General features: G+C 39.2%; 1 protein-coding gene across 1 annotated transcript in view; it reads left to right on the top strand.

The window, feature by feature from the left end:
* PTPRM (protein tyrosine phosphatase receptor type M) overlaps nt 1-12,803 on the top strand; it is a 442,005-nt gene that overhangs the window by 411,269 nt on the left and 17,933 nt on the right. The window contains 1 exon segment of the mRNA XM_030966307.1: nt 8,943-9,059. Coding sequence (XP_030822167.1) covers nt 8,943-9,059 — 117 coding nt within the window.

Genomic DNA, 12,803 nt, shown 5'->3' with positions numbered 1-12,803 from the left:
ATTCTGTAAGAAGCAAAAATTTTTACCCCGCAGTGTGTTGATGTTATGATCACACAGCATGATCATAAAGTAGACACAGAAGAACATCTTGCTTACTCCAAGAGACCACTCTGGAGAGCAAATTCCCAAAGACCCAGAAAAGCACTGGCAATGGGATCAAGGTGTTTATGTACCAGCCAGAGTGTCAGGTGGTTCTTGATTTGTTTCAGTTTTTACACACACTGAAACATTTCTGTCTTCCTTGAAGTGGCATGGTGCAAAGATTTAGAATATATTCAATTGTGCCATCTAGCTGTCACCTCCATCTTTGCTCTTGTTGGGTTGGTACTAGTACTTAGTTGGCAGAATCAAACTTGGCATGTCACATTATTTGTCATTTTTCAGTAGTCGCTTTCTCTCCCACTTGCTTTAGGCAGAAGAAATTTAATAATAACTGATTAATAAATGCTGAAAAATTCAAAATGCTGCAAAATTCAGTGGAGGTGGTTATAAATAAATGCACTGCAAGGACTTATGATTGTCTATTATGCTTTTAATGTAACAAAGTATTCACAAACAAAATCACTATAAATAATTATAAAAAATAAAACCTCACCCCAGGAGCGTAGTAATTACAGTAATTAGAGTTTCTCAATTATTACTCAGAATTAGAAAACAGGCAGTGCTAATAGTGTTAATAAGCACACAAAAGACCCTTTTTGTGAAAGGAAGCGAGGTTGACTACAACAGAATGGATGTGACACAAAGGGGAATGAAGGTCAGCCACAAACTGGTAAACATCCCCTATGCCTGCACCCACACCTTTGTGCTACCCAAACTGCCTCTCCCTGCCATCTTACCTCTCAGGAGTGGTGCACTTTCCTGATAGTCATTTCACACTCTCCCCAGGTGGCATTTCCTTCCCAGGAGCCAGAAAGGCTGTATTTGCATAGGGGAAAAGGAAAAATACAGTGGTGGTTTAACCTTCCCTTGGCTTGTTTTCCTGGACCTGTGCTTGACATGTTATGTATGTGGCACTTCTCTGCAAAAATGGGGATAATTCTGACTTTTCATGCTTGAAAGAGTTCCACATGACAGCAAGGAGATCCATACCACAGTCTTCTGACAGAGGGAATATCTCCTTGATGCTGGCTTGCTGTAACAAGCATTACTTGTAAAATAAATGGTGTCAGAAAAGGACACCTAGGAAATCCTGTTCCTCCTAGGAAAGCTTGTATGATCACAGCCCTAAGCAATTGTATGTTCCTGTCTTTGGGTTCTCAGGATGTGCAGCACTGGTCAGCATTCAAGAGACATTTCTTAAACAGATTCAAATATATTTCCTTAACAAATAAAACCCAAAAGTCTTTTTGACAAACCCGATCTTCAGGTTTACTTGATAATTTGTGTTATTGACAGAGATTATGCATCCAAGAAAAACTGCTAAATAAAACCCTGTCCAAAGACTTCTTACTGGAAACAGATGCAAAAAAAAAAAAAAAAAACAAAATCTTCATTGGAAATTTCAGCAACAAAAAAACTGTATGAAACTTGCAATGGACTTAACACCTATGCTTAGAATGAAAATGGAGGGTTTTTTTATCACAAAGCTATTGCAAAGTTTGTACTTATACATTTTACAAGTTTTTGAGAATCTTCCATGAAGAAGATGCTTCTAACAAACAAAGGTAAACTCAAATTGTATTTAAGATTCAGATCACCCAATATTGTGATCTTGCAGAGGTGAAACACAGTGACTCTTGAGCTTGTCTCACAAACAGCACGTTTGTATTTAGTATAAATGGAAGAACACTCTGTCTAATTGAAACTCCCTCTAAATGTAATAAGCCAAATTGCCTACACAGGAATTAATTCAGGATTCTGGTGTTAATGCTCCTTAGGAGGTGTGCCAAAGAGTTTGTGTGCATACTGGTTGACTAAGGTTTCATTTCAACTTTTCTAATGAAAGAAAGAAACCACATTTTATAAATAAGAGGGAGAAAGGTTGTTATATGAATCTATTTGCTTCCTCAAGATAATTCTAGTCCCAACTTCTTCAATATATAAATAGTGTCCTTCCCCATCCGTTGAATATTTTTTTTCCTGATCTTTTTTACCCTCCAAAAATGGCACCGGTGCTTATGGTACATCAGCTCAAGGTATTATATTCTGTTGTTATACTTTTGGTTTCACTGTAATTCCAGTATCTCTTATTGGGTAGAGGACAGTTTATACTTTCACAGAATATCAATGAGAAAAACAGAAAACCAATCAAAATTTAAAACTATTGTTCATCTTTCAAGTCAGTGAACCCTTCTAGACATCAAAACAGATTTCATCTTTCTAGATTTTTAACCAGAAATAGTAGGTTTACATTACTGCATTATACATAGTAGGGGAGGAACCCATAGGGAAAATTTAATTTGTTGTCCTCCAGGAAGGAGAAGGAAGGACTCTTTGCATTTGTCTGAAAAAGATGTGCCGAGGTTAGCAATGTTAGCATCATGAAACAGAACATCAAGCTAGAGGCATTCAGCACTGTCCTGTGTCATGCAGAGCAGTCAGGGGTTCAGCTCTCAGTGTTATGTTGTATTCTCCTCTCCAGTAAAAGCTATGTTTCAAAGAATGTTAATCAACACAGATTAATATCTTAATGCTTACTAATCCAATTGAGATAATTCACTTAGAGAAAGGAACAGGAGAGGTTTAAGGATACACAAATGCACTGACCCCTTTGTTGGACTAACTGAAGTGCCACCAAGGTGTAGGATGCAACTTTAGGCGCAGTTTGCTAAGAGGGCGGGCTTCAGGTTCTTACTTGAAATGTCAGGGCTAGCACAATGGCTTCAGAACTGCAAATCTCCTCACTTCAGCAGTCTCTTGAAATTATCTCTCAATCTCTCTGTGAAAGGAGAAGTATCCTGGAGGCACTGACACAGTTTTACTTTACCCAGTAGAGTACCATGTAGAGCTGTCTAAGTTAACATCAGATGATCAGGTTTTAGAGCCAGAAGGCAATCCACTAAGTAGGTGGTGCTCTGTACCCAGCTAATGGCATCATTTTGATCTTGGAATGGAAGCATGGTTCAGAGCGCAGGCTGGGCTGCTCAATGCAGACACATCAGGTCCTTGGAGCGCAGGATCTGAGAAACAGGCCTATGATTTCACAGTTGTGTCAAGAAGTAACACAGGCTTTGAGGAGCTCTAGCTCACCATCCTTCATCTTGGCACGGGGCCACCCTTCTCATGTGTTCTGTGCTCAGCTTTTTTTCTCCAGGGCTGTGCTGAGATGCACAGAATTGCCTAAACATAAGCAATGAAACAGAGACAATCCATATTTCTCTGTTGGTATTAACAATGGAGGCAGGAACACTGGAACAGCTTTACCTTGGGTTGCCTTACTCTAAAGCAGCTCTTTATGGTCAAAAGAAGGCCACACCATGGGTTGGGTCTGTCACCGTAATTTCCTCTAACCCACTCTGCCAGGTTGATGGCATGCTAACAGAATACCTAGTCTTAAGAACAAAGGGTCACACTCATTCTGTCAGGTGGAAAGCATTTGTTTATGGCTGCTGCTGGGCATGTCCAGAAAGCCAGCTCTTCTGGGCAGAAGCTGAATGAGAGTGCACCCACCAGGCAACTTAGGGCTGCACTATTGGGGCAGCTCAGGGCAGCAGAAGGTGGAGAACAATGTCAGCTCTGAGTCATCCCAAGAAGAAGTTAGACTGAGCTAGTAAAATTCATGGAGACATCTCTCCCCACCCTGGCAGCTGTGAACAACATGAAGACTTCTGGCTGACTTCTCAGAGACCCATTCATCTGATGGTGCCAAACAGTATCTCAAATATTGTATTTCTCAATAGTCTTCCACACCTCTTTTAGAAAACTGTAGAATGAGGTATAAAACTAATAACAGACTTACTCAAAAGCAAACAAAAGAAAATGAAAAAAAGGAAGACTGGGTTTTATCTCCTGTCAAAGGTTGTTTTATAACACATTAAATGTTCTTATATCGTAATACATTTTTGTTTGAAAAGTATTTAAATAAAAATACTTTCAATTATTGGATGTACTTTTAGTTCAAGTCAGCCAAATAAAAGTACCTGTTATCCGAGCTACATCTGTAAAATCTGTTAAAAATTTTACCAGTGAGCATGGTTGGCTGTTTCATTTTATAGCCAAGAGGTTTCACTTCAAAATTTATGTCTGACTTATCGTCATTACTTAGTTCAGGATTAATTTTAGATTAGAATGTATAATAGTGCTCTTCACTAATGACAATCCATGCAGGGCATAGTCAGTTATATGTATCACCCTTTTGCTAAGAATATTTCAGAATCAAAGGCAATTGGAAACTTTGAATAATCAGTGTTATTTAATCTGTTCTGTATGGACTGCAAAGTGTATTTCACAGCCAGCTCACATATTAAGTGTGTAATATTGCTCCTATTCCAACATTCTAGGTAAATGAATTACTGTCCTGACTTGCCTACTGCCTTTAGCTACATGTGTCACATTGCCAAATGGTTAAATATACAGCTTTGGAAGTCACAATTTGTGTTCATTAGCCAACCACAGCCTACAATATTTGTTATATTTATAACTAGCAACAACAACTTTCCACCTTCATTTTTAATTCTGAGTTTCACACATTAGACTATTTTACAGGGGGATGGAACTAGACAGTGGAAGTAGGTAATTCTCTTCTCCAAATTTCTAAAATTATTAGCAAAATAAACATGTTTGAAACAATTGGACAGTGTACCTTGGGATGAATAGATTAAACCAGAGCATTTTCATTATGTGCCTGGCAATCATCCTTTTATCTCATCTTGTGATGAACATCTGTATTTTTTGGCATGTTGGTAGGATATAAATGTGGGGTGTATGTGAACAAACTCTCAATTATAATTCTGCTCAGATGAGATTTCAAAATTATGTTTTCTGTTTTGTGGATGATACTTACTGTTATGGTAGCAACGGTGTGGAAAAAAAAAGATCTAGTGCATTTAATATTCAGTTCTGGAATCATGTATCAATTATTTAGGTAAACCTTCTGTTAGTAAGGCTTTTTTGTAAAACACGTACCAAATGTTTATAAAATGGAAAAGAGATTCGTCAAGTTATGGTAGCTAAAGCTGTGCTAAAAAGAAAAATTGAACATATGCTACCAGCAGTGTTTCTCATATTTCATGAGTAAAACCATATTCTATTTTGTTGCAATTGTCTTTTCTTGTACAAATAAAGGCCCTAATCCAATAAGCATTTATAAATGCGATTTTGATTTACACTAGTTAATCTGCTTCTGTCTTTAAGACACCTTTGCATTTATTTGGGTGGTCTTAGAGGAGGTGGGAGATGGATATTTAAGCATTTTCTTGACTTTTGGTTCACCCGGAGTCCATGGAGTTCTCAGGTCCAGAGCTCAGCACGTGCAGAGCATTGCAGAACAAGAGCCAAAAGTAGGAGAAAAGCCTGAATTAAAATAAAGTTGGGCTTGGGTCTTTTTTCCTCTGTTAGAGAGTGAATCATCAGTTGGTCTGTGGCTCTGACTGAATTCTGGCACGGTTCCCATGGCTTTCACAGCCCCTATTCCACTTGGGAGAGTTTTCAGGAAATTGTGTTGTCATGGATCCTTCTGCTCAGCTCCAGTCTGCTCCGTGCCCAAAATCCCCTTTGCAGCAGAGTAAGAAATCCCTAGTGGGCCCAAGCTGCATGAGGCACAAAAGGCTATAACTTCTGTGCAACATCTCCCAATGCTTCCCTAATTATTCCACTGTATCATCTTAAATAAGGTTTAAAAAAGAGTGGAATCAAATCCAGCAGTTGAGGCATAAGAACACGGGGACTGTGCTCTTCTAAATTGGTCTTTCCGAATTGTTCCTAGTTCTCAGCCATAATCCAGACAGTCTGGACTTACCAAGTTAGAAACAGGTATGTTTTCCTTCAAGGAAAGAGCAATTTATTTCAGCCAAGGTTGCTTCCCCTCCGTGCAATTGTTTATTTTGCTAAACTAGAGCTGTTTCAAGGATGGCAGGCGCCCATCAGAAACAAAGGAGGCTAAAGTTAGCAGCAGAGAGAGGTGCTGATGGGCAGTGCTGTGCCTGGGATCACAGCTGCAGCTGCTCCCTCCCTGCCTGCAGGGGCCCTGTCCGTGTGGTTCAGGTTCCACCTTTGGAACAGACATGTGAACAGGCAGGAAAAGGGAATCAGCTCCAGAGAAGGGGTTGTCAACGTGTTGCTCCAGCCCAGAGGCAGTGTGAATTGTCTTACTCTTCATGAAGAGTCAAAAAGTCATCTTAGCCATAGGTGGGGAAACTCTGTTTCAAAGAGTTTCTGGCAATGACTATAAAAGGGTCAGTTTGCTGGCCTGAGGGATTTGAACAATGTGAATTTTCTGGATTATTTTAACAAAACAGACAAAACAATCAGCATTCAATGTATTTCACTTAGCTTCTATGAGAGGATTTTTGGAAAAACATCTGAACAAAATAAGATCTGGATAAATATCAAGTAGATGCAACAATAGATAGCAGCAGTAACTACTAAACTGCTTGCAGCAATGTATAATGCTTTTGAAATGTTTGTTCATTGCTTACAGTGGATAGATAAGTTTTAGAGATGAACACACATTTGTCAGAGATCCTGTTATTAGGGATCCGGGAATGGCCCTCAGCTTGGTCCTTGGCTGGTGGAATCCTCCTCCTCCCTCTCCAGAGCTTTCTGGCTCTGGAGCATGGGGAGGGAGCAGTCTTGCCACCCTTGCCCTGTTACAGGAATGCCAAGCACTGTCCAGGGTCCCAGCTCCAGGCCTCTCACCATGGAAGGGAAGTCTGGTGTTGCCAGTCGTCCTGAAACCACCCTTAATACCAGATGAAATATAGACTGAACACTCTAAAGAAATTTTTTTTAGCCAGTACTATTGTGGTTACTAGGTCTGAAGGTAAGCCCAGAAAAAATAAATGAAAACCTGCTTATAAAGCTACCTGAACTTCAGCTCTGCTCTAGGAGCTTTCCATCAGCTGCATAAGCAGGAACAAGCTGTTAGGATGCTTGTATAATTTTGTGGCTGGGAGCCAGGGTTTCTGACCAGGCTACTCTTTTTCTCTGAAGAGGATCCTGATGTGGGGCTGTGTTTTGCCAGCCCTTCAACTCAATTCTATTCAGATTTAAATTTTATCCTGCTAATGAGCCAGAAAAAGGGCCAGAACTACTGACCCTGCCTGGACAAACTTTTTACTTTATCAGCCAGTGTCACTACTGTGATGTGGCAAGAGCTCCCATCTATGCAGACAGTAAAGAAGGATTGCACACAATTATCAGCAACATTCTGGAAACAAATGGTAAAGAAAATGTACTTTCTTCTTCTTGACAGGCCAAGGTTTGACTCTCTGCATAATCCTTTCTATATTGAACCTGGAGTTTGTATAAATAAATCATTTGAATCCTGCATTACAGTTTTCAATGTATGTGTATATACACATTCATCTGTTTTACCTTTTGCTCAGGATTAAACATAGTAGTAATCCAAATATTTTTGCTTGAAAATAGGTCTGAGAAATACTCTTATCAGTTGTGAAGTTTAATTTTTTTTTCTATCAGTTTTCCATTGAATATTTAGAGTTCTCAAGTTTTTTACCTGACTCATTTAAGCACTTATTTAGGTAAACTAGATTTACATGTATTAAAAGATAATTTTAAATTTTCCCTTTGGTGGGAGAAAGAGAGAAACTGTTCCATGCAGCAGATGTATAACAGATGCCACTCCTAGCACGTACTGCACTACTGGATGATGGCCAGATGCAGTGGTGATAGCAGAGCTATTACCATGATAAAGAGAGATAAAAGAAAGATGCAAGTAATGTGTTAGCTTCCCAGCCCACCACTTCGTCCACACAAATGGGAAGGAGGAGAAAATTCTTAAGTCAGTCAGCCATCTACATCATCAAATACAGTCCTCAAACCACCCATTTTTAAAAATAACAGTTTAGGTTGAGCTAAGTGAGATCAATCCTATTCATAATGTTTGGAGTTACCTGTGAATTAGTAGTTAAGCTATGTAGAGTTGTAATAGTTAAAGCCTGGGCATAAACCTCAGCTCTTGACCTCAAGCATTGAGTTTTGCTATTCAACCTCTCATCAGTTCCTTTGGAAAGTTAATCTGAGAAAACAGGAGCTTTTCTAACAATAGAGAATCATACAGTAAATATTTTGATTTAGAAGGACTCCACGAGGATCACTGAAGTCCAGCTCCTGGCCCTGCACAGCACCATTCCCAGGAGTCACACCATGTGTCTGAAAGCACTGTCCAAATGCTTCTTGAACTCTGTCAGGCTTGGTGCTGTGACCACTTCCCTGGGCAGCCTGTTCCAGTGCCCAGCCACCCTCTGGGGGAAGAATCTTTTCCTGATACCCAACCCAAACCTCCCCTGACACAGATTCGGGCCATTCCCTTGGTCCCTCACTGGTCAGCACAGAAAAGAGATCAGTGCTGCCTCTCCTCTTCCCCTCGTGAGGAAGCTCTGAACTGCCATGAGGTCTCCTTCCTGTCTGCAAAATGCTTTTATTTTAGAAGATAGAAAGGTATTTTTGAGACAAATCAACAAGTAGAGGTTGGGGAGAAAACTTTCTGGTGGTATTTGTCCCTCTGGGCACACTCTGCTTTGGAAAGCACAGAAAATGAACAGTTACCACAGCTGAACTGTGCAGGGCATAAATATCCTTTGTGCTCCAAAAAAATTTGCCTTACTTCACTAAGCACAACACAAAGCTCATGAGAAACTCTGAAAGCTGTCTTAAAAAGAGAAGAGGCAATGTCCCTCAAACATTTACAGGTGCAGAAAATGTGACTGTTCTGTGCATGATTGCACATTAAATCAGAAATCATTGCACAGAATGCAAAATGAATTCTCTATGAACCTTCTAAAATAAATGAACCTTAATTTCTTTTGTATCTTTTAAAGGTCAAATGCTGCAAATACTGGCCAGATGACACAGAGATATATAAAGACATTAAAGTTACCCTAATAGAAACAGAGCTGCTGGCTGAATACGTGATTCGAACATTTGCTGTAGAAAAGGTAAGTTTCTAAATTCAGTTTTCTTAAATACATTGGTATCTGCCAAAGTAACTACATGCAGATTCAACAAGGGAAAGTTAAATCTTTTGACTGACATCCTGGGTTTATAGGTTTTTTTGGCTAAACTACTACCGCCCTCTTATGGTAATCTGTGTTTTTCTTCTTCAAATGCAGCAACTGTTCTGTGCTTTTCATCAGTGTTGGCCCCTGCCTGAGTTAGAAAAAGTGATGTTCCTTGCCTAGGAGAAATCGAAGCCTCCCTCCCAGCAATCAATTGAAAAACACATTTGTGCTGCTTTCCCATCTTACATTCCCCATAGTCATTTTCTGTCTGTACCAGAGGCTGCATGCAGCATTATTCAGAAGTCTGTGGTGGAGAATTCAGTTTTCTGTTGGGCCAGGGGTGTGCCTGGTCTGCAGAGACAGAGCTGTAACATATTACTGTTCTTCTCAAGGCAATTTCCCTTTTCACAGGAATCCGTCCTTACATGGAGAGTTCCAGCCTGTGTGTTGTACTAGTGTTTGTTAGAGTAATGCCACACATTTGTCTGATGCTTTGTAGCCTATAGAACTTGCAGCTCCCCAGCTGCAATATATGGAAAACATAGAAATAACAAATAAGTTACTCACTGAAAGTGAGAACAGGCAGGGTCAGTCAGTGGTGAAGTGTACCATGCATTTTGTGTCAACTCAGCAGTTTAATTCAGAATTCATTAAAGAACAGAAAGGTTTTAATTGTATGTAACAGGGCCCATTTGAGTGGCAGAACACCAAGGAAAGAGCCTCCTTGGTAAGACTAGATATTCCTAATAGCATACACCAAAGCAATGCTCCATCACAACCAGTAGATTTTCAACTAATTAGCTTAGAAAGCTTCTTTTGATTTAGTTGCAGTACCCATGATTTATTGTCTCTCTCTAATGATGAAATAGTATTCATTTATGGGTTTGAAGAACATAATATTTAGCATCAAAGAATCCTGCACCCAGGTACGTGAAACTGCCAAAATGACTACCCCACAGGTTCTCTGTACACATGTCTAGAGTAACAAAGGAATTAGGGTTTTTTCCTGTTTTATTCTTCAATCTAATACTTAAATATGTATCAATACAGCAACCTGAGGGTAATTATAATAGAATTACGTGGTTTGAATGAATTGAAATATTGTATCATGTTTACCATTATACATATTGTAGACTGAATTCACTCAAGCCTGTTGTTTCCTTGCATTTAGGTATTTTTAATAAACAGATGAGAAACGTTGGCTACACTTTGAAGTAGATGAAGCACTGGTTGATTTCTATTCTGCAAATTTTAAGCTCATGCTTTGATGTTAGCTTTTCGCTTCTTAACTGGGGCTGAAGAAAAGACCTAGAGGATTTTACAGTTGAACATAACCAAACTGTCTTGAATAAGTGCATTAGAACAGACAGAGATAAAAGGCACTAAACATTTTATTTCTTTTTTAAAATCTCCATCTGAAAAGATTTCATTTAGACGCTGCTTTTTAATAGTTGGTAGTTTTTCAGTAAGCCTCTAAAAGCAGTGTCACTGTAGTTTGAGTAAAGTACATTTGTTTTTACTCTATTTTCCATATTTTTTAACTCCTCCAGTGGTACTGGAACATCAAGTCTGTACATTTCTTTCACCATAATTCTCTCAAGTTAATATTTTTGATGTACTGAGATTGGTACTTTTCATACTTCCCTATGTCAAGGTTCTTGATGAGACGGAGAGCACCCTAACCAAACATGCAGATAACAGTAATAGAAAGGTGGTTTGTAACACTTAACACTGAAGCCTCCATTCCAAAGGACTTGCAGATTTCACTAACAGGAGCTTCAACAGCAAAAAATTGCAGAGTGCTGTGCCTTAGGTGGCTTAACCCCCTGTGTCAGGGTGACTTCTGGGGACAACATCTGAAATCCAGAATGATTAAAGATTTAACACATATGAACTGCAGGGCTGGTGGAGTTAAGAGAACTGGCCTTGTCCATTGTGGCAGATGAGGAGGAGGAGTATGGAAGATCTAATTGCAGCCTCAGGTTCCTCATAGATGTTTAGAAAACCAGAGGAATCAAATTCTCCAAGACCTTTAGTCCCTTCTGACCGTCCTTCCTGTTTGTTGATGAACATCTCATACCTGCTCATAAAGTACAATTTAGAAGTTGATTTTCTTGAAGATAAATTGATCACTTACTTCAGTTTTGTTGGGTTTTTTTTAATGGATATTTAGTAGGGGGATAATGCTGAGAAAATTGAAGCCAAAAGTGCATTCTGATTTTGCAGACTGTTTCCTACATATGCTTTGCATTGTGTGAATAAGCAGTTCCTTTGGAGCAGTTTCTTTACAGCACAACAGTTAACTCAGATGAATAAGTCATACATGAATAGTAAAATATAGCAGCAGCATAAGTTTTTGTAGAATTTTTTAACATCCTAGGGTTTAGCAGTGTACAGCATTTTCTGTTTGTTTCAGCTCTATAGTCTTTCCCAGATGAGCATATGCTTTTATGATTCATGCAGTTGTGTGCTATTTTGGGTTTAGAAACCAGCAGGAAAGCTAGATATAAAAGTCATTCCTTTGTAGATATAATAAGAAAACTCATTATAAAAGTATCCTATATGGAAAAGCTTTCCTAAGTATCTGTTAAAATGACAGACAAAAATTCAGTCAGCCTGACAGCCTGTTCACAACTAAGGCAGAGGATGTACAGGACATAACCTGATCTGTGTAGCAGCCAGGCACAGTGCTTTGGAGGGGCAGTTTGTTTTTAGTAAATTGTTTGAAAATCTCAGCTGTATACTGCGTGAAGAATTTGTATGGGATACTCCCTTCAGTCCTCAGCTTGTATAGTCATGGCATTGCTTTTTTTCTATGCAATCTTTGTTTCTTTGGAGGTCATGGGCAGTTGTTGCAAGCAATGTAAAAGTGTTTGAGGCACTACCTTCACCTAAGCAGAGCTATTTGCAGAGTTGAAGGCCTTGCTTACAGTAGCAGAGATGCATTAACTACCACACTCTAAAATCCCCAGAGAGCAGAGACCAAATTGTATTCAAATGTGTTTGCTAGACTGTCTTAAAATGCAAATTGTTTTGTCTATTCCTGGATTTCATTATGTTTTAAAATTGGTTTTTAGGATATAAGGTCATTTCTGTTTAAAGGGTGTGATCTCCTCAGTCCACACCACTGCCTCATATTCTCTTAATCCTCTCCCTTGCTTGCCTTTTTGTGTCTATTCCCAGGGGAGATATTTTCCTCTGAGCAGATGCCCTGTCTCCACAGACCCCAGCCTGAGCTGTCAGAGCATCAAAGGCTCCAACATACACTGTCCTCTCTAGTCCTGTAGCACTGACATGTCCAAAATTTCTCCACCACTGAAAATCCCAGACTAATGCATAATAGCAGTAAATTAGGAAGCTTATATTACTTACTATTCAAAGAGACTAACACCTTTTATATGCAAGCCAGTTCAAGACAGGAAATACATCTTTAAGAAGAAAAGCTGTAAACTACCAGTTACTAGTATTGTTGACATTTAGTCCAGCCTAGACATGATGTGCCATAATTTTGCTATTTGTTTATGAGCTATGTATGATGGCCTCCACTTTGTGGATTTCTAATGAGAATAAAATACTGGCAGCTGCATTTTGAGATGAGGAAGGGAAAGTACAAGCAGTAAGAAAATAAAACTTAGCATACACTCTTCTGATATCCAGACTGCTCCCCAAAGTCACATGGGA

This window comes from Camarhynchus parvulus, chromosome 2, assembly GCF_901933205.1.
Source record: "Camarhynchus parvulus chromosome 2, STF_HiC, whole genome shotgun sequence".
Taxonomy (NCBI): Eukaryota; Metazoa; Chordata; class Aves; order Passeriformes; family Thraupidae; genus Camarhynchus; species Camarhynchus parvulus.
Note: the sequence above shows the minus strand (reverse complement) of the source record. Positions and strands in the feature narration are given on the sequence as shown.